This window comes from Erythrolamprus reginae, chromosome 2 (genome assembly GCF_031021105.1).
Source record: "Erythrolamprus reginae isolate rEryReg1 chromosome 2, rEryReg1.hap1, whole genome shotgun sequence".
NCBI lineage: Eukaryota > Metazoa > Chordata > Lepidosauria > Squamata > Dipsadidae > Erythrolamprus > Erythrolamprus reginae.
This window is the reverse complement of record NC_091951.1, coordinates 238393616-238421151: the sequence shown is the minus strand read 5'-3', so window position 1 is coordinate 238421151 and position 27536 is coordinate 238393616. Positions and strand designations below refer to the sequence as shown.

At 40.5% G+C, this 27536-nt stretch overlaps 1 protein-coding gene across 2 annotated transcripts in view; it reads left to right on the top strand.

Moving 5' to 3' along the window:
* Positions 1–27536, top strand: part of DGKQ (diacylglycerol kinase theta) — a 132268-nt gene that overhangs the window by 81358 nt on the left and 23374 nt on the right. For both annotated transcript variants that reach the window (XM_070742292.1, XM_070742293.1), the window contains exons 13-16: positions 5282–5432; positions 6469–6507; positions 6914–7029; positions 26107–26258. In XM_070742292.1, coding sequence (XP_070598393.1) covers positions 5282–5432; positions 6469–6507; positions 6914–7029; positions 26107–26258 — 458 coding nt within the window. The remainder of the gene's footprint in view (positions 1–5281; positions 5433–6468; positions 6508–6913; positions 7030–26106; positions 26259–27536) is intronic.

The window sequence follows — 27536 nt, the reverse complement described above, 5'->3', positions numbered from 1 at the left end:
CTTATTTCTTCTGCAACCATTTTTGATGTCCATACCATGTCTATTCTTGTCCAGATTTTGTGGGGATTAGAATAAAACGTAAATTGTCTTTTGTGGGGGTGTCTTTCCCTCCATATATCATTTAGCAATAATTCTGTTTTCATTTTTTGGAAAGTACTAGGTAGTAGATTTCTTTTTGTTTTTTTCCTTTTATTATGGCTCCCTCCCCCTGAATGGTCTAATTGCCTATTCACAATAGCATTAAAATCACCTATTATTAATACATTCTCAATAGCTAAGTCTATTATTATTTGATGTAAATTTTTATAAAATATCATTTGGTCTTCATTGGGAGCATAAATAGAAACAACCACTATAGGTCTAGGTTCAATATCAACTTGTACAATCAATATTCTACCATCATTATCCTTATATATCTGTTTGGAATTTATAGAATTCTCTACATACATCACCACACCTCTTTTTTTTTGATCTGCTAATGCAGCATACATTTTTCCAATTTTGGGATTCAACAATAATTTTTGGTTATCTTTTTTGATATGTACTTCTTGTAATATTGCAATTTGAGCATTTTGATTTCTGATTTTAGAGAAGATTTGTTTCCTTTTCCTTGGTTCATTAAGTCCGTTAACGTTTACCGAAAAGATCTTTAGATCTTTAGTTGTTGTCATTTAGTGGGTTTTTTGGTTTCTCGCTGAGGCTGAACTCTTCTTATAGCACCTTGGTCCTGCTCTATTGCTAGAGCTGTGGCCCCCAATAGTTCTTCTTGTTGGATTGCTAGTATCTCCCCTGGTTGCTGTTGTGCTGGTTGTTGATGAGCCTCTTGTTGTTTATCTGAAAAGTCCATGTGGCTGATGCCACTATTTTCAAAGAAATACCTAGCTTGTTCTACATTTTCCAGCTTGTATCTTGTAGAACGCCATGTCAGAGAAAGACCTTGTGGGATTAACCAACGATAGGTTATATTTTCTTTGATCAAAATTCTGGTAAGAAACTGGTAATCTCTTCTGCTCTCTCTGACACTTCTTGGAACTTGTTTTAATATTTTTATTTCCACTCCTTGATGTTGGAGTTTGGAGTTTCTTGCCCAATGGAGTATGTCATCTCGCAAAGTTTTCCTGGTGAATTTGATATGAATCTCTCTTGGAAGATTGTGGCGACGGATGTAACTATTCGAAGTCCTGTAAACTTCATCGATTTCTTTCACTAGCGCAGCAGGATCCTCCTGGAGTATACCTCCAATCGTTTCCGCCATAGTCATTTTTAAATCTTCATCTTTTTCCTCTTTCATATTCTGAAATCGTAGTCCATACGAAGCACGTTGCATCTCCAGCTGAATAATTGATTCATCATGTCTTCTGTGTCTTGCATCAGCTCTCCCTTCTAGATAATCAATTCTTTTTGCGTTTTTGTCAGATTTCTCTTCAACCTTTTTCACTCGATCATCACTTTCTTGTAGTGTTTGTTGGATCTCCTTTATCTGGTCTTTCACCTCGCCCATATCAGCTTTCAGTTGGGCCATCTCCTTTTTAAATTCTGCCAAGTCTGCTTTTATGGCTTCCCTTTGTTGTGTTGCATCCTCTTTTATAGCCTCTCTTTGTTGGGTGGCATTCTCTAGAGATTTAAAGATAGAGTCCTGCATATTGTTTAAAGTTTCTTGTAATGTTGCAAAGTTGGGCTGCGTTGTTTTGTCTTTTTCTTTATCCTTGGAAGACATAGCTGAGGCCTGGTGTGTCGGGGAAGGACGTGGGGACACTTGTGGAGAAGAGATTGTTGCAGTAGGTTGTTTTTTGACTGTTTTAACAACGGTTGAATAAGTTGACATTATCAATTTTGAATCCGCTGTTTAAAATTTGAGTTAATTTAAATCAATCTAAATTTATATATAGTGAAAAGGAGAAAATTTCTATAAATTCCAAATCTATTCAATCTGTTTTATTAGCGGTTACGCTTAAATTATAACTATTCAATTATCAAGAAAGTTCAAAATTCAAAATCCAATATATATTGTTATTAATTATTTTAAAAATTTAAATTGTCTTTAAAAATTTAAAGATATAATACCTCAGGAAACTAATATAAAACTTTTAGGAATAAAAAACCAGTAAAAGTTAAAAATAAATGGTCTAATAAAAAGACAAAATAAATGACAGCAAAGAAAGAGTAATAACTATTTTAAAAAGGGAAAGTTTGAAAAAGTACAAAGAAAAAAAGAAGAGAAAAAAGATTTAATAAGGCAGCAAGAAGAGGGAGAAAAAGGGAGAGGAAAAAAAAAGAAATGGGGAGTATTTCAATTCAAATAATTAAAATAGAGCAGGAAACCAAGGTTTGCTAACAATGCATAGTCTTCAATTCAAACTTCTTTCAAGAATAGAAATAAAAAGAAGGAAAATCAGAAGGAGAACAAAGAAAGAGTTAATTAATCAAAAAGAAAACGCAATATGTATAGTTATGTTCTTCTTATAAATCAGGAAATTATATTAGATGAATAAAGAGTGTGAATCCCAATGTCAGAAAATACAATTGTACTTAATCCCAATTGCAGGTCTCACGAAAAGAAAAAAAAAGTCAAATTAATTCTTGTAGTTAAAATGGAGTCTATGTTCTTTTCCAAATTCAAGACAAAGGCAAAAAAAAATAGATCCCAAGATGGAGTCAGGTTAGAAGTCAGAAGTTCATATGATCAGGCAGATGTGAAAAGGTTCTCAGAAGAAAAAATAATCCCAAGGAAAAAAAGCAATCAGCAAGTAATCCAAAGTAGTTCAAAGACAGTCAGCAAGTAATCCAAGTAGGTTAATCCAAAGGTAAATATTCCAAAGGAAAGGTATCAGTTCCTTCTATTTCCCATTTATTTTCAAGTTGTTATATAATGATATTATGTTGCAAAGACAACAGGATGAGAGAAAAAAAAAATAAGGCAACAAAGTTATATTCCTCCGCAGTTAAGATGTCAGCCCAGAACACAATGTTTTAACAGACTATAAAAAAGAAATTTTAGTCATCTTTACTAACTTCTTTTAAGCATTGAAATCTTCTAAATAGCCATTTCCAGTTCAAAATCTTTTATTAAAGCATAGAGTAAGAAAAAATATTTTATAGATTCCAAAATTCAAATACAAGATGGAAACAATGAAGATGAGAGAATTTAGTCTCGGCTGTTATTTGCGGATGAGACTCAGAAAAAAAAAAACTTTCACTTTCGCCTCGTTAAAAAAAAAACTTTCCCTTGAGGCTTGCGAACGATCAAATCTTCAGATTTTGGTCTTGAAACAAAGAGGAAATTTTTTACCTTGAGTCTTTTATCGGATGTATTCTTTTTCAGTTAGATAAATGTAGAACTTTCAATTTAGAGCTTTTTCTCAGCTTCCCGCTGGGTGAGGGGAGAAAGCGCTGGCCGGTCCTCTCAGACGAAGAGGATCGGTTCTCCCGTCTTCAAAGCTGCGGGGCGAACCGCTGCCTCTGGAGTCTCAGCGATGGCTCCTCGGGCAGAGGGGAGCCCCCTGTTCTGGGATCGGGCCATCCGAGCCCGATCCGATCGCGAATGCGACCTTCGAAGGGGGTAGAAGGGATCGCTTGGCAGAGCCCTGCCAAGGATGTCCCGCCGCGATCACCGCCAAACCGGAAGCACTAAATGAAATGTTTATTAAGTGAGTTTGCTGACTTTTCTCGCCACAGTTGGTAAGTAAATCATTGCATCGCTATCTTCGAGACTGCCTTTTACCACATAGCTCCCAGCAACCGATAAGGTCCACAGAGTTGGTTTTCTCCAAGTCCATCAGCTAAACAGTGTCGGCTGATAGCCCCGTGAGGGAGGGCCTTCTTTGTGGCTGCTCTGACTCTATGGAACCAGCTGCCCCCTGAGATCTGAACTGCCCCCACCTTACTGGTCTTTTGGAAAGCTGTAAAGACCTGGCTTTTCTGACAGGCTTGGAGCTGTTGATTGGATGGTACTCCATCTGGATCCAACCACTAATGATATGTATTGTTTTTAACTGTCTTGATTGTTTTTTATTGTTGGTTTTAATTTGTTTTGGACTGTTTTTAAGGGGTTTTAGTGTTACATTGTGTGTTTTATTCCTTGGTTGTGAGCCGCCCAGAGTCCCTCAGGAGTTGGGCAACCTACAAATCCGAATAAATAAATAAATTTGATAAATTAGTAACCTAGTTGTTAAGTGAATCTGGCTTCCCTATTGATTTTTGTTTGTCAGAAGGTCACAAAAGGGGATCATATGACCCAGGGATATTGCAGCCCTTATAATGATTCAGTTGCCAACCATCTGCATTTTGATTATGTGACCATGGGGATACTGCAAAGGTCATAAGTGTGAAAAATGGTCGTAAGTCACTTTTTTCGGTGCCATTTTAATTTCGAATTGTCACTAAATAAACTATTGTAAGTCAAGGACTACCTGCATTTCACCAATGCTGAAGTCTGTGTTTATGCATCCTTTAAAAAAAAGATCTGGTTGGAAGAAGAAAGTATATGATAGCTCCAAATCCTGGTATATTTGAGGAAGGAAGCAAAAGTCCTAGCTCATAAGTAATATAAACTTGTTTCTGGTGGCCTTTGTCTTTGATTGTGCTGATTTACATGTTGCTTATAAACTGCATTTCTGGCTTATTGTGGCAACAACTACTGTAGTAATAAGTATTTGTGCAAAATAGTTTACTATGTTCTTCACTGTGTATTCTTTTATGGAATTTTAAATTCAATGACATTAGCCTAAAATTATTTCGGTGCCTGTCAGGGGTAAAATCTAATAGGTTCTGACAGGTTCTGGAGAACTGGTAGCAGAAATTTTGTATAGTTTGGAGAACCAGCAAATACCACCTCTGGCTGGCCCCAGATTGGGGAGGGAATGGGAATTTTGCAGTTTCTTTCCCCTGGAGTGGAGTGGGAATGGAAATTTTGCAATATCCTTCCCATGCCATGCCCACCAAGCCACGCCCACCAAGCCACACCACACCCACCAAGCCACGCCCACAGAACTGGTAGTAAAAATATTTGGATTTCACCACTGGTGTCTGTTCATACTAATGGCATTCTAAACTATTTTCAGTTTTCAAACTTTTGCTAACATGTAGGACAGAGTGAAAATGAACAAGCAAATCTACACAAAAGGAAACTTGCCTGTTGATGAATGATCTTTATAATAGACAGGTTTCATGGTCTGGGAATTGTGTTTCGGTACTGAAGGCAGAATGGTTATAGAAGTCTTGACCTTCTCTCTGTATGAAATGTATCTTAAGGTGATGAAATGTTATTTTTTTTCTTACATAGACATCATTGCGGCAGATGAACCAAACAAGATTTTACATTACAGAAAACAATATATCAACTGTGCGTATCCATCTGTTTGTTGGTGGTCTGCCCCTCCATCTTACTCCAGAAGAATATACCAAAATCCTCAAAGACGAATTAGCCATCAAAAGTATGTCAGATATCCCCTTCCCCTGTGTTTTTTAAAAATCTACATAAATTGAAAAATGCTTCTATATTTTGAAATGTTCTCAGATGCCATCTATTTTTGGATTTACTTTTCATATTTTTATACATGCTGTAACTTGTAGAAGATGAAAAAAAAGTCTCTTATTTAATCAGAGGCAATTATATGTATGCCCCTGACACTTAGTTTTACTATTAATAAATTGTCCTTCCCTTTCTTTTTTCCCCTTGGATTGAATAACAGCCACTTTCCATTTTTCTGCATTTGGTTTTATAGGAAATAATTATTAGAAGTATATGCATTACATTTATAAGTCATTTTTAGTTTTTTTGGGGAAATGGTAGAAAATAATAAGGAAAGCTGATGTGATGTTAAAGTAATATATCCCCTTAAGAAGAATATATGAAGACTGGTTTCTTTTTAAAATTAACTAAGTTAGAATTGGCTGTTTTGGATAATGAAGCAGAAGTGGACGTTTGTGAAATAGGTATATTGCTGGGTGAAAACATATTGGATTCTTTGTTAAGCATCAACCTGGCACATTACGCAATCATTTTGTCCCTCTTTTTTCCATCACATTTGTGACAATAAATGTGAGTTGTGTATATATCTATCTGTTGGGTCCTCAAAAGCTCAGTTGCACAGATCAAAATTGTGCCCATGGTTTATGGAATGTTACCCATCCAATCCTTGCTGACAACAATTTAAATTAATAGTTAGCTTATGTGTGCTTTGTGTTTGTTTAACTAACATATTCCAATAAGTACTATTTGGAATCAGCTTTGTTTTATCACGAACCAGTTGATCCTGTTTACCATCTAGAAGCCTTAGCTTAAAATCCATGGACAATTCGTGTTTAAATTTCACTCATCTTCAAATAAACAAAACTGGTCTTTTAAAATACATCTAAAACGAGACAGCATTAACTTATTAGCTGTATACTTTTCTTTCAGTTAGAAAAAAAAAAGTTTTAAAAGGAATCCACGGCCAATGATTTTTTTTATTATTATTATCGTTTCAGCCAATTTAGTTTCTGTGAGTCACATATATTCATTTCAAGGTAAGAATATCATATTTTAATTCAAATTTGGCAGCTGAATTATTGGATATTCTGTTTTGCTCTAGTTCATGTATGGTGCATATAAGAATTAGATCTTTCCCCCTTCTCTTAATGCTCTTTACATGTAGAAGCACGAGCTCTTCCCTAATTATACTATTATTGTGTATTGATTCATCTCCTGGAATAGAAAACATTTTACTTTTTTAAAAAAAATCTAGACTGTACGATAGAAATAGATGTTTTGTTTTCCAGAAATAAATCCAGTCCTCAGTGACCCTAATAATCATTAAAGTTCTAGATTTGAGTGAGTGAGGTAAATGGCATGCTAATTCTTATGTTGGAACTCACAGTATTATACATATAAAATATGGGCATGTCATGTTAAATATATTCCTCATTTATTTAGGTGCTGTTGTGCTAGAAATTACTTGTTTTTCCGAAGCTGAGAGACTGTATATGTTAGTTAAAGATACTTTCATCAATGACAAGGCATTAACTGCAGTTATTCTCCCTGAAATTCTGGTAAGTTCCATTGGGTGTCTGTAGTAACATAAGACATTAATATCTGTTTGTTTGTTTGTTTGTTTGTTTATTCATTCATTCATTCATTCATTCATTCATTCATTCATTCATTCATTCATTCATTCATTCATTCATTCAATTTTTATGCTGCCCTTCTCCTTAGACTCAGGGCGGCTTACAACATGTTAGCAATAGCACTTTTTAACACAGAGCTAGCCCATTGCCCCCACAATCCAGGTCCTCATTTTACCCGCATAGGAAGGATGGAAGGCTGAGTCAACCTTGAGCCAGTGATGAAATTTGAACCGCTGACCTACAGATCTACAGTCAGCTTCAATGGCCTGCAGTACAGCACTCTATCTGCTGCGCCACCCCGGCTCTTTACCCAGTTCATGTCTATTTTGCATATTTTCCTCTGATGTTTGTTTTGTTTTATTTGTAAGACACATATATTATTTTACTGAAAGAGTAGTAGATCCTTGGAACAAACTTCCAGCAGACGTGGTAGATAAATCCACTGTAACTGAATTTAAACATGCCTGGGATAAACATATATCCATCCTAAGATAAAATACAGAAAATAGTATAAGGGCAGACTAGATGGATCATGAGGTCTTTTTCTGCCGTCAGTCTTCTATGTTTCTATCGCTTCAGTCTAGTGGCTCTCAGGTTAATTTTATATGACAGTTATAGAACAGTGATGGCGAACCTATGGCGCGGGTGCACGTGAGCCATTGCCCTAGTTCAGCTCCAATGTGCATGTGTGTGCCGGACAGCTGATTTTTGGCTCCCACAGAGACTCTGGGAGAGCGTTTTTGGCGTCCAGAGAGCCTCCAGGGGGATGGGGGAGGGCGTTTCTTTTCCAGGGAAACCTTTGGAGCCTGGGGAGGGCGAAAGACAAACCTACTGATCCCATCAGAAGTTGGAAAACAGCTATTTTCAGCCTCTAGAGGGCTTTCAGGGGCAGAGGAAGCTGTTTTCGTCCTCCCGAGGCAGTGAATTATGGGTGTGGGCACTTGCGCATGAGTGATAGCGTGCGCACATGCTCTTTTGGTACCCAAGGGAAAAAATGCTTCGCCATCACTGTTATAAAATTTCTGTATAATATACTATTGCACCAATAGAAGTGACTCTCCGAAGGCCTTCAGTCAGGTCTCTACAAGCCTTTGGAAAGCCGTAACAAGTGGGGTACCAGAATTTCAGGGGTGAAACTGTTTTCAAAAGTGGGGAGCTGCCATAGACGATGCCTATTTCCATGACCCTACTAATTATACTGCGTAGTGCACAAGGACCTTCAAGAGGCATTCTCTGTTTCAACATAATGGTTAGGCAGATTCAGATTCCATGTATACCCACGTCCTGAGCCACATAGGGCTTTTTAATTAATGATCTACACCTTGAATGTACTTGGAAACATATGGACAGTCATAACTGTTAACTCCTATAGTTATGTAGCAGCAGTTAGATGGCCCATAGCATGGGGTGACACAGCTTGCACTAATTGAAATTTCTGTGTCATTTTCAATGATAGCCATATGTAAAAGGAATTGCATTAATCCAGAAATGAGATACTTACAGAATGAGAAATACTGTGCAGCTCTAGGCAAGAGTACAGCTGGACAAAGACGCTCCTGATCATTACTTCCACTTGTTCTTCCCTCAAGAGCTGTGAGTCCAGGAGGAATCCCAAGATAAGGGAAACATTTCCTGTTCAGAGAGAAAGTTGTTACGATACGAATCCAGAATCATTAAACTACTTAATGAACTATCTCTCAATTTGTCTATTTCATTTCCCATCCAGACCCTGGTAGCTCCAGGTACTGGCTTAAAAGTTCTACCATCTCCCCCATTTGAATGAGAATGGAGATAGATATTGTTGGTATTTTATCCCAAAATTGGTGGATGACCTCATCTACTAGCTTTCTGTAGGTTTTTAATAGGATTGGAGACTGCAATAATTGCAGAATAAAAAAGAGAATAACCGAATTGGGAGGAACCTTGGAGGTCCTCTAGTACAACTTTGGAGGTCCTCTAGTCCTAATCAAGCAGGAGACCCTACAGCAGTGGTTCCCAATGTGGCGCCTACACCCCACAGGGTGATATGGGGGGGGGCATCAGGATTTTAGAGATGCTTAGGCCAAATAAATGTTGGGAACCACTGGCCTATACCATCTCAAACAAATGGTTATCAAATGGTTAGCAACATCATGGCACTGGACCAGGATATCTGCGAGACCGCCTTCTGCCCCACGAATCCCAGCGGCCAGTTAGGTCCCACAGAGTTGGTCTTCTCCGGGTCCCGTCGACTAAACAATGTCGTCTGGCGGGACCCAGGGGAAGAGCCTTCCCTGTGGCGGCTCCAAACCTCTGGAATCAACTACCCCCAGAGATTAGGACTGCCCCCCCCTCCTTGCCTTTCGTAAACTCCTTAAAACCCACCTCTGTCGTCAGGCATGGGGGAATTGAAACATCCCCCCCCTTGCCTATGTAGTTTTGTGCATGATGTGACTGTGTGTATGTATTTTATCTATTGGTTTTTTTTCTTTTTTAGACTTTTTAATGTAAAATTGTTATTTTAGATTTTAATTATTAGATTTGTTACCATGTACTGTTTTTATTACTCTTGTGAGCCGCCCCGAGTCTACGGAGAGGGGCGGCATACAAATATAATAATAATAATAATAATAATAATAATAATAATAATAATAATGGTGATGATGATGATGATAATAATAATAATAATAATAATAATAATAATAATAATAATAATAATAGAGCATCCACAACTTTTGAAGGCAAGCATTCCACTGGTTAATTGTTCCCAATGTTAGGAGATTTCTCCTTAATTCCAGATTGGTTTTCTTTTTGATTAGTTTCCATCCATTACTTCTGGTCCTGCCTCCAGTTGCTTTGGAGAATAGGTTGACCACCTCTTCTTTGTGGCAGCCCCTCCAATATTGGACTACTGCTATCATGTCATTCCACCCTTCTTTTTGTTAGATTAGACATACTCAATTCCCGTTCTTCATATTTTAGCCTCCAGCTCCCTAATTTTTGTTGCTCTTCTCTGCACCCTTCCCGGAGTCTCAATATCTTTTTTATATCGTGACAACCAAAACTGAATGCAATATTCCAAGTGTGGTCTTACTAGGACATTATAAAGTGGCACATGTTCACATGTTAGTTAAACTAAATTAAATTGGCACATGTTCACATGTTAGTTACATTAAATTAAATACTTAGAAGAAGTTAGGTAAATAGTTAGAATAAGAATATATTAATTAGTTAGTATAAAGGAAATAATCCATTTCACATTGCCAAGTGAATATTTTGCATAATTGAGTTGTTCCTTAAAGTCCTTCTTTGATATTGTTTAAATAATGAATGTTCAAACATTTGCCCAGTATAAATTGTATTAATTAAATATGTGCTCTCTGGCATAGAGGTGATATAAATCTATTCTATAATCAGAGCAAAGTGTTCTTAGTAAAATGAAAGTGATTGAATTTTTATAGCAATTTAACTTGTTAAATTAAATTCGGTGTTATTTTGTTATTCTACTCTGATCACACAGAGAATGTGAAGGAACAGTGGCACGGGAGAATTTACTGTCAACTAGGAAATGTGCTATTATAAACAAAGAACAGTTGTGTTTGATTTGAGCATATTTTGGTTCCATCTAAAAGAAAAACAGCTTTGCCAATTTACAAGCTTGAAGGACAGTTCCATGTGCTTTAAATAAGAACACTAGCTATTTCTGGAGAGTATAACTGAGTTAATTTACCTTTGTAAATAACTCTGTATATTGTTGAATATACTTAGTATTGAATTGGCAATAGATCTGGCAGGCTGAAATCTTTTGAAAATGTAAAAATGAATGGCAGTCACATTTTCTTATACAGTAGCAGCGTGAAACCTTATATCCTATGACATTTAGGAATTCTTTGATGTTTCTTTTATGAGTTAGACCAATTCCCATGGATTCTTCTCTGGCTTAATTTCTCCCCAACCATTTCTTGATATGTGTTGTGGGTACATACTGATACTGAGAGCATTTGTGAGATTATATCAGGAGAGAATACTGTAACCTGCTATAGTTACAGCTATTGCTTGTTTACTGAATCTAAATGAATCTTTTTTCCTTATGATTTGCAAGATATTTGAAATCTAAATAAGAACTGCACATTAAACAATTAAATGCAATTGCAACGATCAATGACTTACTGTAAACCCTTTGAAAAATCCCCACCTTACTTGAAATTGTCCAGTAGAATCATGCAATTACTTAATTCTTATTTTACATATTAATCAGATTTCAAAGTGTTTGCTTTTACTTCCATATTAAAGAAGCAAGCAAAGATTTATTTCTGCTCAAGTGAACACGTGGTGCGTAATGCTTTTCTTAAGAGAACACTTTTCAGGCAGTAAAAAGTTTGGGGGGAAATGCAATCATATATCGCAAAAGAATCCCTTAAGTCTATATATTGCTTATTGAAATACTCCTCAATACTATGTATTGCTCCTCTTAGTGATTAATTTTCTTTTGGAATTTGAGCCAAAGGAAGAAAGAGAATTGCAGAATTGAATAGACAGGGAAATTTCTTCCACCGGATTTGGGGAGTGTGTGTGTGTAGGTGCAGAAAAAGCAAGGTGAACATTCATATGAATTGGTTCAGATCCAACCTGATTAATAATTTAAAATTCATACAAACAATCCCCTTTGTTCTCAGATCAGTTGCAAAAAGTTCAGAAATGTTTGATTCCTCCTTAGATTAATGAGACCTTGGAAATGGGGGGCAAAATATCCCTGGTTTGATGGTAATAGAAATAAGTCAGGTCTGTGGATTGTGAAGCTGTTTTTTGTTAAGTAGCCCTAATTACATTTAATCACAAACCATGTGTAAACTTGTGGTTAATCTAAACTAGAAGCAGAAACTTTCAATTTCCGACCAACTTTGCCAGAAGTAGAGAGAAGGGAATTAAGGATCTTATTGTCCTTGTGAAGCCAGATTTACACATAATTGTTTGAAATCAATCACAGTTTTCTAGTATAAAGCATGGAATAAAGTAGATGAAAGGGTAGCTTCACCTTGTGTCTCACAATAAAAATAAGAGAGTTAATATTTTTCATTTATGAACAGTGAAAGTGAAACTTGAATATTTCTGATAGATGGAGTTTGTTGTAAGCCCATAGAGTCTTCCAGTTCCTCGGGCATTCATATGTACTACAAAAATAAAATAAAAACAAAATCGGAGGTTGCTATCAGGGGGTACTTACAAAGACTTGTAGGGATTTTGAAAATCGAATTCCAACATGACTGTCATGGAGGATTCATAATTCTGTATAAGGGCAGGCAGGTGAGGAGTTCTGCTGTGTGATAGAGAAGGTGGTTGGACTCATCCTCCAAATCTCCCCAGTTCTGTTACACAGCAAATGGTTTTTTATTTTTCTCTGTATAAACCTCTTCAGTGTTTTGTGAAGACCATTGATTTGGTACAGTGTAATCACAATCTCAACCCAGTGCCTCCCAGTGGTGGGAGAGCAAGGCAAGGAATTAACCAGCAGAGCAGAAGGAAGGCAACAGCTGGCACTCTTGGCAAGGAAGAGATTTAAGACTCACAGAAACAGTTTTCATTTGCTGGAAGCAATTTAAGCATCTGGCTCCATGTACGGTGACTTTGTCAATCCAGTTATTTACAACCCCTGCTTGTTTAAACTGCTGCTGATTTGGCATCATAAATCTTCAGCTTGGCTTTGGATTGCTTGACCTGGAATTCACTTTTGTCCAGCTAGATGCTTATCTGTGATTATTTGTTTCCCGGTTTTTTGCCTTTTACTTTTACAATTCCTGCTGCCTTACTGTCAGAATTTTCAGACACTCCACTTCCCCCTTAATAGGGAACCCCAGGAATTTTGTCTTGCTCCTGAAGGATTGGTAAGAAAGCCCCATCATCCATTTTGGGATCATCGAGAACATAGTTGGTTATTTATTGATTGCTTTGTCTTTGGGAAAATGTCCAAAGATACTTCACCAGAAGAAGAGCCCTTCACTCCTCCACACGAAACAGAATACCCTATGAGACTAGACTTTCAATCCTGGGCCTAGAAAGCCTAGAACTAAGACACCTTAAACAAGATCTAAGTATTGCCCACAAGATCATATGCTGCAACGTCCTGCCTGTCGGCGACCACTTCAGCTTCAACCACAACAACACAAGACCACACAACAGATTTAAACTTAATATTAACTGCTCCAAACTTGATTGTAAAAAATATGACTTCAGTAACCGAGTTGTCGAAGCGTGGAACTCATTACCGGACTCCATAGTGTCATCCCCAAACCCCCAACACTTTACCCTTAGATTATCTACGGTTGACCTATCCAGATTCCTAAGAGGTCAGTAAGGGGCGAGTACTAGTGCACTAGAGTGCCTTCCATCCCCAGCCCTATTGCTCTCCTATATCTCCTATACCTTTCTTCTATTCCTATATCTCTTCTTATATTCTTTCATTGATGTGTTCTATTACTATACCTTCTTTTCTATTATTTCTTAGATATATTTTACTATGAGTATCTCCTCTGTAACCTTCATCATGTATTTTACTGTGTGTGTGTGTGTGTGTGTGTGTGTGTGTGTATATATATATATATATATATATATATATATATATATATATATATACCCACTAAAACCCTCATTGTGTATTGGACAAAATAAATAAATAAAATAAGTAAATATATTACCCTAATATCCCTTATTTCCATATATCCACATCATATCCCTTCGTTACACTCTTCTTTCTTGAGTCTTGTGCTACCTATCACTCAAAAATCTCCCTTTCTAATTTTAAAGATGAGGGCGATGTCCCCACATCTTTTCTCGCTCTTCCCCAAATTTCCCAGCAGTCAAGATCGAGAGTTCCACAACATCCACCTATTTGTAATGTTCTGTTTCCAGTCTTGGAGTCAACCTCTTTCACCTCTTTGAATCCACTGGAGCAGAGGTCTTCAAACCTGGCAACTTGAAGACTTGTGGATTTCAACTCCCAGAATTCTCCAGCCAACAAAATAGGCCTTCCATCTCTAGGAGGTATAGTCAGGTTCTCATGGAGCAGGTCTATCTAAAATGTCTCCCGGAAGTTGTTAATGATGAGTAAGGTCCTAGCAAAGATGCACAAGAATCCAGCTACATCCTTTGCATGCCATGGAGGCTTCAGCAGCCATGGTTTGCTTCATTTTGTGACTTGTGGGATTACATCCACTTCCCCCAAATGTCCTGAACTTCTTTCTATCCATCGGGAAAAGATCCTTATTCTGACTGACTCACATCTTGAAGGAATCAATTCAGGTAATGTGTCTTCATACGCCTTTTCCTTCTTCCCTGCTTAGTGCTAGTGACTTTAAGATTTCATGCAGGATGACCTATGTTGGTATCGGGAATTAAGAGGATTTGGCATGAATTGTAGCTAGACATTCATTGTATGCCTGGAGGACAAGACTCCAAGCGAAGCAAGCCATAAAACTATAGCAGATTCTGAATGGGCTTTGCAGAAGTGGGAAAGCCCTTTGGTGAATTCACAAAAGACTATTCAATTTCATTGTAGGTAAGTAATTGATTCGTGTGATTGGCTTTTAAAGTACAATAAACCATAATGAGCACTGATGTGCTCTGTTTCTCTACCGAAAGATTCAAGTATTGAATTGATAGGAAGTTATGAAACACAAGCGACTCCGCATCATAGTTTATCTTTTCATTTGGAAGCTCAGACCAGTGATTAGTATAAATCATGGTGTCAGAAAGAGCCTTCTACTAGAGCCAGATGTAATTAGAGCCCAGGAGGAAAAGAATGATTTGGGTTGACAATATTAATCCATTCATTCTCTCTAAAATAAACTGCTTGTCACTGCTATTTTCCATTTTTGCCTAAGCCAACGAAAGATAGTCTTTAGGGATAAAGGCAAACTGTTCCTGTATTTAAGCAGCTGCCTAGAACAATCAATGCCTTTACCTTTGAGTCAGGTTGCAAAATAAGCTTTGCTCATTTTGGAGTAAATGTGGCAGGGGCGGTTCGAGATATATTTTCTTGTTGTTGGTTAGTTTGACTTATATGGATGTTCAGCTTGCAAAAAAACCCCAACCCTGAGTGGCTTACAATTGGAGAGAGACGTGAAAAACAAAAACTAAAAAACTAAAAAAAAGAAACACAGCCAATGCCTGGATCTAAAAATAGAATAACAAAATAAAAGCTAACAGAATAATTGAGACCAGGCATAGTGTTCATTCTGGATGGGTTCATCTCACGCTCTGTCCCAGTGTCCAAAACAGCTATATTTTCAAGACTTTACGGAGGGCTTAATAGAGTCAGATTATTTGAACCTTGGGAAATATTTTTTGATTTGATTTGATTTGATTTGATTTGATTTGATTTGTATGCCGCCCCTCTCCGTAGACTCGGGGCAGCTCACAACAGAATAAAACAGTTCATAACAAATCTAATAATTTACAATTTAAAATATTTTAAAAACCCCATTATTAAGCAGACATACGTACAAACATACCATAGATAAATTGTATAGGCCCGGGGGAGATATCTCAGTTCCCCCATGCCTGACGGCAAAGGTGGGTTTTGAGGAGTTTACGAAAGACAAGGAGGGTGGGGGCATTTCTAATCTCTGGGGGGAGTTGGTTCCAGAGAGTTGGGGCCGCCACAGAGAAGGCTCTTCCCCTGGGGCCCACCAACCGACATTGTTTAGTTGACGGGACCCGAAGAAGGCCCACTCTGTGGGACTTAATCGGTCACTGGGATTCGTGCAGCAGAAGGCGGTCTCGGAGATATTCTGGTCTAGTATTCCGTAAAGCAGGTGCCATGACAGAGAAAGCATCACTAGGTCCCTTCAGGTGTCATTGTTTCTGCCAAACCTCAGAGAGTTAGCAGAGACAATTGGAGGTAAGCTGTCCTATAAATAACCTTGCCTTAGGCTGTGTAGGCCATGTAGATCAGTGATAGCGAACCTATGGCACGGGTGCCACAGGTGGCACGCAGAGCCATATCTGCTGGCATGCGAGCAGTTGCCTTACCTCAGCTCCAGTATGCATGTGTGTTGGCCATCTGATTTTTAGCTTGCACAGAGGCTCTGGGAGGGCGTTTTTGGCTTCCAGAGACCCTCTGGGGGGGTGGGAGAGGGCATTTTTACCCTCCCCCTGCTCCAGGGAAGTCTTTGGAGCCTGGGGAAGATGAAACATGAGGCTACTGGGCCCACCAGAAGTTAGGAATCAGGTCATTTCCGGCCTCCAGAGGGCCTCCTGGGGGCAGGGGAAGCTGTTTTTGTCCTATCCAGGCACTGAATTATGGGTGTGGGTGTTCGTGCATTAGCGATAGTATGCACCCACACTCTTTCGGCACCTGAGGAAAAAAAGGTTCGCCATCATTGCTATAGGTGATAACAGTCAAGTTGAACGGCATCCATAAGCCAACATGGCTCCCAAATTTTGTTGTTGTTCCATCACTCTTTGTGTCCCTGTGGATTATATTTATTTATTTATTTATTTTTTGGATTTGTATGCCGCCCCTCTCCGGAGACTCGGGGCGGCTAACAGCAACAATAAAGCAGTGTACAATAGTAGTCTGATGTTAGAAATAATTAAAAGCCCATTAGTATAAAAAAACCAAACATACATACATACATACCATGCATAGAATTGTAAAGGCCTAGGGGGAAGAGGGTCTCAATTCCCCCATGCCTGACGGCAGAAGTGGGTTTTAAGCAGTTTACGAAAGGCAAGGAGGGTGGGGGCAATTCTACTCTTTGGGGGGAGTTGGTTCCAGAGGGCCGGGGCCGCCACAGAGAAGGCTCTTCCCCTGGGTCCCGCCAAGCTACATTAGCACTAACCAGGCCCCCACTATTCTCCACTTTTATCCTGTAGTTTGCCCAAATTCATGTTCATCACCTCAGTGGCATTATCTAATCATTTCATTCTCTGCTTATGCCTCTTTTTTTCTTTTCTCTTCAAGCTTCCCCAAATTCAGGGTCTTTTCCAATAAGTCCTCTCCTCTCATTAGGCGACCAAATTATTTGAGCTTCAGCTTCAGTTTCTGTCCTTTCAAAGAACAGCCAGACTTGATTTCCTTTAGGATTGACTCGTTTGATATCCTCTCAGGCGTCTTCTTCAACACCACAATTTGAAAGCATCAGTTCTTCAGTCCTCAAGGCTTTCTTCAAACAATATACTGTTAGTAGGAAAAGCTCTCAAAGGTAGTGGTGTTATGTGAGTTCACTGACTTATGTCCAACATCTACTTGCGTTGCTGCATTCTAGGCCAATGATAGCTTTAAGGTAGCTTTCAAAGATAGCCCCATGTACGGCACATCACAATAGTGCAAACCACAGGTGGCCAGAGCACAAATGATTGTGAACAGCCTATCGGTCTATGAGAAAGGACACAACTGGTACAAATGTGCACAAAGGTCTTCATGGAGATGGATGGGTGCCACCTGCTTTTCCAGACATTTTACTTTTGATAACTCAACCCCAGTATACCAAGGTTATCAAAATTCTTAGCAAGAGCTGTCCCTTGTAGAAACTAATTATTTCAGGCTTAACATGCCAGGCAATTTTAAGTTTTATATGTGTGTATGATTGGTCTTGGATAATCAATTATTTAGTTTGTTTGTTTGTTTGTTTGTTTGTTTGTTTGTTGGTTGGTTTATTCATTCATTCATTCATTCATTCATTTATTAGATTTGTATGCCGCCTCTCTCCGCAGACTCAGGGCGACTCACAACAATAATAATAACAATATACAATGTAACAAATCTAATATTAAAAGAAAGTATCTAAAAACCCATCATTTAAAAAAGCATACAACAGAAACATACCATACATAAACTATATAAACCTGGGGAAGATGTCTCAATTCCCCCATGCCTTGCGATATAGGTGGGAGGTCTTAAGCAATTTATGAAAGGCAAGAAGGGTGGGGGCAGTTCTGATCTCTGGGGGGAGTTGATTCCAGAGGGCCAGGGATGCCACAGAGAAGGCTTTTCCCCTGGGTCCCGCCAGACGACATTGTTTAGTCGATGGGACCCGGAGAAGGCCAATACTGTGGGACCTTATCGGCCGTTGGGATTCGTGCGGCAGAAGACGGTCCCAGAGATATTCTGGTCCAATGCCCTGTAGGGCTTTATAGGTCATTACCTATAATTGTGCTCTTCCTTACTGGAAGTCCCATAATTCTTTTTCAGGAGGCAACTGGACTTCGTTTTTTGGTTCCCCCCCCCACTTTAAAGACATTTTGCTTATCATCCAAGAGGTTTTTTCAACTCTGACTGGATGGTGAGATATGGAAGGGTTTATATTCCTTGCAGACAGCTGGTCACCTGCATCCTTTTTGAAACACATCCTTCAAATGGTGTGGGAGTATGAACAGATTTCTCCCCCCCCCCCAACCATTACAGACTGCAAGGACCATTAGTCCTGCTCAGTTGACCCTGAGGACATAGGTAAACCTCCAAGTGGCCTCAACGACCCTCAAAAAGGATGCAAATGACCAGCTATCTGCAAGTATCTATCTGGAGGAATGGGCCAACATACTAGCAACAGTGTATGCCAACATTGTGAAGACTTACAGAAAACATTTGACCTCTGTCATTGCCAACAAAGGACATATAACAAAGTATTGAGATGAACTTTTGTTATTGACCAAATACTTATTTTCCACCATAGTTTGCAAATAAATTCATTAAAAATCAGACAATGTGATTTTCTGGATGTGTTTTCTAACGTTGTCTCTCATGGTTGAGGTCTACCCATGATGTCAATTACAGGCCTCTCTCATCTTTTTAAGTGGGAGAACTTGCACAACTGGTGTCTGACTAAATACTCCCCCCCCCCACTGAAAATCCATCCATTCCCCACCATCCAGTCAGAGCTGAGGAAGGTTCTTGGATGGGAAGCTTCCTGTCGACCCTGAAGATTACATATGTGTAGCCATATTTTATTGCAGCCTTTGTCTGTTTCGTCCTAGTTTTTAGATTTGCAAGTAAAGGAACTTAATGGTATTTCAGGCTTGCCACTCTCCAACTGTTGAAGGAGGGGTTACTTAGATAAAGGAGGAATGTTACGTCTAGGTGTCATTCCTTCATGTGAGAACAGAGAAGATACCTACAGCTGGAGGAAGGTGCAGTTTAGAGTCCCTGGACTGGTTGGACTGAGAATTGATTGGAGATTTTGACTCAGGGGGGAAGTTTCAAACTTTTGGTTTTCATTGGGTGTAATTAAGGATCCTGGCCAGAAACAGAATTACATCAAGTCCTTGGCAATTTGATATGTTCCTAATAAACAGACTTTGATGGGAAATGGATACCTCGGATGCCTTTTTCTGTTTTGTGGGGCATGTTACTTGGAAGCTTGACAAAGAAGCTTTTTCAGCTCTGACTAGATCAGTGATGGGCAACCTTTTGAGCTTGGTGTGTCAAAATTCGCCAAAAAACTGAGCTTAACTCGGGTGGTGTGTCACCTTGAGAAAAAAACTGGGCGGCATAGAAGTATATATATATATATATATGTAGGTAGGTAGGTAGGTAGGTAGGTAGACAGACAGATAAACAAACAAAAAATAAATAAATAAAAATAAAAATAAATAATAAATCCCTTCTTTTTTATTAAAAGAAATTAATAATAAAACAAAACAAAACTCTATTACTATTAAAACTAAAACAACCAGCAAATTCAAAAACATAACTATTAATAAAAACAGGTGAGGGTTGGGGTTTTTTCTCTCTGTTATTATGTTTATGTTTATGTTATTATATGTTTTAAATCAAGAGTCACTTCTCTCTTTCTCTCTTTCCTGTCATTCTCTGCCTCAATCATTTTCTCATTTCTTTTTTTTCTCCCCTTTATTCTATCATTTTTCTCTCTCTCTCTTTCTATCTTCTCTCTCTCACTTTCTCTCTCTCTCCCTTCCTTTCTTTCCTTCTCTCTTCCTTCCACTTTTTTCTCTTTCTCTCTCTCTCCCTTCCTTTCTCTTCCTTCCACTTTTTTCTCTTTCTCTCTGTCTCCCTTCCTTTCTTTCTCTTCCTTCCACTTTTTTCTCTTTCTCTCTCTCTCCCTTCCTTTGTTTCTCTTCCTTCCACTTTTTTCTCTTTCTCTCTCTCTCCCTTCCTTTGTTTCTCTTCCTTCCACTGTTTTCTCTTTCTCTCTCTCTCCCTTCCTTTGTTTCTCTTCCTTCCACTTTTTTCTCTTTCTCTCTCTCTCCCTTCCTTTCTTTCTCTTCCTTCCACTTTTTTCTCTTTCTCTCTCTCTCCCTTCCTTTGTTTCTCTTCCTTCCACTGTTTTCTCTTTCTCTCTCTCTCCCTTCCTTTGTTTCTCTTCCTTCCACTTTTTTCTCTTTCTCTCTCTCTCCCTTCCTTTCTTTCTCTTCCTTCCACTTTTTTCTCTTTCTCTCTCTCTCCCTTCCTTTCTTTCTCTTCCTTCCACTTTTTTCTCTTTCTCTCTCTCTCCCTTCCTTTCTTTCTCTTCCTTCCACTTTATATTTATCTCTTCCTTCCTTCCTCTCTTCCTCCCTTTCTCTCTCCCTCTCGTTCACTTTTCTCTCTTCCAGCGGCCCCTGCGAGCCAACCACCGTTCGTGGTGGGCTCCGACGCTTGGCGCCGCGCCAATCAATATTCCCTCTAATTTTTTCCCGGTGTGGGCAGAAAAGTATACTGTCTGAGCGGCAGTCCCTTTGGGACTGGGCAGCATAAAAGTAATAAATAAATATATAAATAAATAAATAAAAATAAATAAATAAATATTCATGCCTGAGCAGTGCTATGTATTTTGTCAATAGTTAATGAATCTAACAATAGAGGTTCTCAAATTCTGAAACAGATTCCTAAAAAGATAAACCAATTTATGTAACCCACTTTATGAATAAATTAATCCTTTCACTGGCATAAGGACTAGGCAAGGAAATACTTTTAAATTTCATGTTATAATATATGTTCAATAAAACAATTACATAATTGTATAATTTAATTTTCAAATATTTAATTTAAAATATGATATTTATGACTATGTTTTGATGGGATGAATGAACTTGCTTACTTTTGTTGACATCTGAATCAATGTCTGATAATTGCAAAAAAACCTTGAGTCAGAGAAGTAGAAATGCCACAAACGTTTATCAGCACTGTCAATGAATTGATTATTAGGATTGGGTAAGAAGCTTTTTGAAAATACCTAAAAATGTTTCCATGCTAAAAAGCCAAAAATGTAAAAAATGATTTGAAATAGTAAATTTCACTATTAAAAAGTCACTCAAAAGATTATGGAATTACCAGTATGCTAGTGGGGATATATGAAACAAACATTTTCAACAGAAGCAATGCACAGTAACATTTGTTATCATAATTTAAATGATTTAGTTGGCAGCTCATACACTTCTTGCCGTTACTTAAAAAAAGAAGCTGAAAATTGGTTTGTAAGCATAGCAATGCTCACAATTCCAAATTTGATTATCATGTCTGAAACAAATATTTTTTAAAATTCCTACATACCACTTCCAAACCAATGTTGAACTTCTTACTTTATAGAGAAGAAAACAATTTCTAGCTTTGTTTTCCAAAACCCATAAACATTGAAAGAATTGCTATCTCCTCTTATAAATTCTGTGCAGTATTAGGAGAACTCGAGATCCGCCACCCACCTTACAGAGAGATACTGGTGCTCCGCCCCACTCCTCCTCCTCCCCCGGGATTTCCTCTTTCCCGCTCCAGACTTTCCCTTATTCCCCCTGCAAACAACACGGGGGGAACTAGGCATCTCACCTCCCGCTTGTTCCTGGCTGTGCTTGTCCACCGGCTGTTCTCTCCGGCACCTGGGCCAGGTGGCTCAGGGGACGGCGTGGTGCTTTCCCCCGGCCCCAGCCCAGCCTGACCTTCACGCCAAGCGGTTTCTCAGCCGCTGGCGAGACTGTTCCCTCGGCATGGGTGGAGTGGGGAGGAGGAGGATGACTGGCTGCCCGGCACTTTGAAAATGCCGCCGCCGCCCCCCTCAGCAGGGGGGAGGGAGGAGGCCACCCCCCCCCCCCCAGTAAAGAGTTGCAAAAAAGCAGTGAATTTGAAAAGCACGCTGCTTTCTCGGAAAGCCGGCTTTCCTGGCCGGCACAGGGCTTTCCCGCCGCCGCCGCCCCCCCGAAAACACAACGGAAGATGACAGGCAGGGCAAAGCGGGGTGGAGCTACGGGAGGCTCAAGAAGGCAGCCCCGCGCTTTTCTTTCGGCGGAAGAGGAGGAGATCGGGCGGGCGGGGGCAGCGCCTTCTACTGCCGGCGCCTCCCCCCCTGCGGGCTGGCAGGGGGATGGGGAGTGCGCGCCCATGGAAAAGGCTGCGCGGGGGGGTATTTTGGGGCGGGCGCTTCTTCCCTGGCCGGACAGGCATGCTTGTGCTGCCAAAGGCAGCGTGTGGGCGAGCCTGCACTCTGCAGGCTCGCCCATACAGAAGGAGGAAGGAGGCAGCTTGGGAGGCGGCCGCGTGTCACCGAAAATGGCTAGGCGTGTCAGTGGTGACACGCGTGTCATAGGTTCGCCATCACTGGACTAGATGGTGGGGTATGGAAGGATTTATATTTCTTGCATATAGCTGGTTGTTTGCATTGTTTTTGAGGGTCAGCCTTCGAATGGTATGGGAGTATGAACAGATTATTATTATTACAGTGGAACCTCGACATACGAGCAGCTCTACTTACGAGCTACTCGAGATAAGAGCTGGGAGGGGAGCGACATTTTTGTTCGCCTCCCGAGCTCACATTCGGGATACGAGCACCAAGGAGCTGTCTCCTGAAGCCGAACACTAACTTCCGCTTTCGGCTTCAGGAGACAGCTCCTTGGCGCTCGTATCCCGCGTGTTTTAAAAGGTTGCAGCCGGCCGGGGGGGCTCGGGGGGGTGCTGGCAAGCCCCCCAGGCCGGCTGCAACCTTTTAAAACACGCGCACCGCTTCGCAGCTCTCTGCTGAATCCGGAACGCTAACTTCCGCGTTCGGATTCAGCAGACAGCTGCGAAGCAGCGCGCATGTTTTAAAATGTGGCAGCCGGCCTGGGGGGCTCGGGGGCTTCCCCCTGAGCCCCCCAGGCCGGCTGCAACCTTTTAAAACACGCGCACCGCTTCGCAGCTCTCTGCTGAATCCGGAACGCTAACTTCCGCGTTCGGATTCAGCAGACAGCTGCGAAGCAGCGCGCATGTTTTAAAATGTGGCAGCCGGCCTGGGGGGCTCGGGGGCTTCCCCCTGAGCCCCCCAGGCCGGCTGCAACCTTTTAACACACGCGCGCTGCTTCGCAGCTGTCTGCTGAATCCGAACGCGGAAGTTAGCGTTCCGGATTCAGCAGAGAGCTGCGAAGCGGCGTGCATGTTTTAAAAGGTTGCAGCCGGCCTGGGGGGCTCGGGGGCTTCCCCCCGAGTCCCCCAGGCCGGCTGCCACGTTTTAAAACACGCGCGCTGCTTCACAGCTGTCTCTGAACGCTAACTTCCGCGTTCGGCGGCAGCGGTTTTTTTTTTTTGTTGCACGGATTAATTGACTTTACATTGTTTCCTATGGGAAACAATGTTTCGTCATACGAGCGTTCCGACTTACGAGCCTCCTTCCGGAACCAATTAGTCTCGTAAGTCGGGGTTCTACTGTATTATTATTATTATTATTATTATTGTTATTATTATTATTATTATTATTATTATTAATTAGATTTGTATGCCACCCCTCTCCGTAGACTCGGGGCGGCATACAGATTCCCCCCGCACACTCAAAAATTACAGACTACATACGGCAGTGTTTTTCAACCAGTGTGCCGCGGCACACATGGTCAGGTGTGCCGTGAAGAAGGAAGCTCGGCTTCCGGTCTCGCAACTTTTTGCTGAGGGCGCGAAGAGCAAAAAGTTGCGAGACCAGAAACTGAGCTTCCTTCTTCGTGCCTTCCAAGTTTTCCGCCAGTTGCAGCGCCCCACCCGACTGGAGCTTCCCTGGTGGTGGCGGCAGGTGAGCAACAGCATATACCACGCCAGCAACAGCGGCATCGGGCAGTAGCTGTGAGGCGGCAGCAGGGTGGTCGCCTGCAAGTGGGAACTCCAGGGCAGAGGCACCGACGGCGGCGGCTGGATGTATTGCTGGACGCCACACATGCTGGTGCTGAGGGGCTGGCACTGGCCCGCTGGCTGGGCCAGGACCAGCACAGCATCCAGCAACACATCCAGCTGCTGCCATCAGTGCCTCTGCCCTGGACCTCCCGCTCACAGCCGACCGCCCTGCCACCACCTCGCGGCTACTACCCGATGCCACTGTTGCCGGCATGATGTATGAGAGAGAAAGAGAGAGAGATAGCAAGAGAGAGAGAGAGAGAGAGAGAGAAAGAGACATACAGAGAGAGAGAGAGAAAGAGAAAGGGGGAGAGAAAGAGAGAGAGAAAGAAAGCAAGAGAGAGAGAGAGAAAGAGAAAGAAAGTGAGTGTGAGAGAGAAAGCAAGCAAGAGGGAAAGAGAGAGAGAGAGAGAAAAAAAGCAAGAGAAAGAAAAAGAGAGAAAGAGAGAAAGAAATCAAGAGAGAGCGAGCGCAAGAGACAGAGAGAAAGAAAGAGAAAGAAAGCAAGAGGGAGAGAGAGAAAAGGAGAGGAAGGGAGAGAGAAATGAGAGCAAAAAGGGGAGAAAAAAAGGAGAAATGAGAAAATGATTGAGGCAGAGAATGAGAGGAAAGAGAGAGAAAAGAGAGAGAGAAGTGACTCTTGATTTAAAGCATGTGATAAAAAGCATCCAAAGAACCCCAGCCCTCACCTGTTTCTGGAAAGAATAAGAGAGAGAAAACCCCCCATCCCTTGCCTGTTTTGGGAAATGGTTCAAGAGTGTGTCTACACACACACACACACACACACACACACACAAGAGGGGGAGGAGATGGATGAAAAAAGAGAGGAGAGTGTCTTAGAGTGTCATTTTGTGTCATTTTGGTTGGTGGTGTGCCCCAGGATTTTGTAAATGTAAAAAATGTGCCGCGGCTCAAAAAAGGTTGAAAATCACTGACATATGGGAACCATTAGCACCACTCAAGTGACCCTGAGGACATAGATAATCCTCTAAGTGGCCTCAACAACCCTCAAAAAGGATGCGAATGACCAGCTATCTGCAAGGAATATAAATCCCTCCATTCCCCACCATCCAATCAGAGCTGAGGAAGGTTCTTGGATGAGAAGTGAAATGTCTTCAAAGGAAAAAAACAAACAAGCCAGAAAGTCCAGTTATCTCCTGAAAAAGCATCTTAGTGACAACCATGATCTGAATGACTGAGAATGTTTACAGACTTCCTTACTGGAAATTAGGTGCAAACAATAAAAATAAGACTTTCTTTGGAAATCACTAACAGGCATGTTTTTACTTTTTAAATTCATGACCAACACTGACCCAAAACCATGCAAAAAAGTTCTTATTAAGTAGTCTTAGATTGTTAGAGATACAGCCATACCTCATCTTACGAACCTAATTGGTTCCTGGGGAAGGTTCGTAAGACGAAACATTGTTTCCCATAGGAAACAATGTAAAGTCAATTAATCTGTGCAACAACAACAAAAAAAACTGCAAAAAAACGCTGCCGCCCGGCTGTCACCTTTTAAAACAGCCGGGGGGCTTCCCAGCAGCCTCCCGAAGCCGAACGCCAAACCCGAACTTCCGGGTTCTGACTAAGCAGCCTCCCAAACCCGAACTTTTGCCGAACTTCCGGGTTCGGCATTCGGGAGGCTGCTGGGAAGCCCCGCCGCCCGGCTGTCACCTTTTAAAACAGCCGGGGGGCTTCCCAGCAGCCTCCCGAACGCCGAACCCGGAAGTTCGGGTTTGGCGTTCGTAAGACGAAAAAAGTTCGTAAGAAAAGGCAAAATTTTTCTGAATCCTGGGTTCGTATCTCGGGTTGTTCGTAAGACGAGGGGTTCGTATCTTGAGGTACCACTATTGGGTTTCCTTTTATTGTCTTAAACTTCATCATGTCATTTGGAACTTTATCTTGTTGGCTCTAAATGCCACATTTTTTAACCTCTTGTCCTTTCTTTCTTTTTTTTTGTTTAGCAAAATAAGCTTCCTCAGAACTGCTGTCCTTTGCTTGTATTTGTGAATCCCAAAAGCGGAGGTCTTAAAGGTCGGAATTTGCTGTACAATTTCCGAAAACTGTTGAATCCTCATCAGATCTTTGAACTAACAAATGGAGGTCCACTGCCTGGGTAACCTATTGTTTCTATTCAATACATATTTACTGTGTCATATGTTACTTGTTTTAGATGATCTTTTCTTACTTCCCCTTGCTCTTTTTTGTCCTTGCTCTTGCCAGAGGTCTCCAAACTTGGCAACTTTAAGACTTGTGGACTTTAACTCCCAGAATTCTCCAGCCAGCAGTGTTGGCTGGAGAATTCTGGGAATCAAAGTCTACAAGTCTTAAAGTTGCCAAATTTGGAGACCTTTGCTCTTGGCATTGCAAAGCTGCTAAAGCCCTGAGCAATGACCAAATGGAAATTGCTCGACTGACATTTTTACTTTGCCCGTTACCCTTTGGAGAAGAAATGAAGAGGATAACATTTCCTCCTCTTAACTCCTTTTTTGTTCCTGAAACTTTTGTGCTAAAATTTGGCACCGGGTAGTGACTCAGGAGTTTGAAAATCTGTAACCTAGGTTAATTAGGTGATCTTATATCGTTTCCATATGGGTGAGAAGACGGAGCTGCCAAGGAACGTCGTTAAGATTTTGCAGCTGCTGTGTTAGAATTTCCTAATTCTCTCTTTGACCAGAAGATTCTGACGCCTTATCATCTGTTTATTTTGGAAGGTTACTTGAACTGGAGTGCAAAGCTGCTGTTTGCAAAATGCAGATCCGAAGCTTTGGGCTAATGCTCCACAAAGACTTTGGAAGCCAGCCACCTCTTTCAAAAGCTTTTAGTGTAGTAATTAGGAAGCACCATAGTGTGAATAGCAATGTGGCTGAGTTTGGACAATACTCACAGCCAAAAGGTTCAATTTTTTTTTTTTTAAAAGGAAGAGATGTTTAACCCTACTGTCAAATAATAAATCTTTGTACTCTTTTCAATAGGCTTTAAAGTCACTTATTAAAACTGTCGGAATGAGTTGAATAAATGCCATTTCTATTTTTTGCACTGGGATTTGGCAGTGGTTATTCCAAAGAAAAGAAGCTAATTTGTCAAAGACACAATGATGCAAAGAATGAAAAAGAGAGAAAGCTAAAAACACTTGCCCTTTATTGGAAAATAGACTGAACGTTCATTACATGACTTCCCCCCCACTACTTACATATGTAAATTTTGATGAAGTATTAATTCTTGAAAATGAAACATTGTGGGTGGGTGGGTGGGTGGGTGGTGTTTCTACTTAAACTTCACAAAATACACTGACATGTTCTATAAGATTTTTTTTTCTTTTTACAAGTAAAAACAAGAATTTAATTTTAGGTTGGTTTGAGTACTTTCCCCCTCAATTATATTTTTTGGTGAA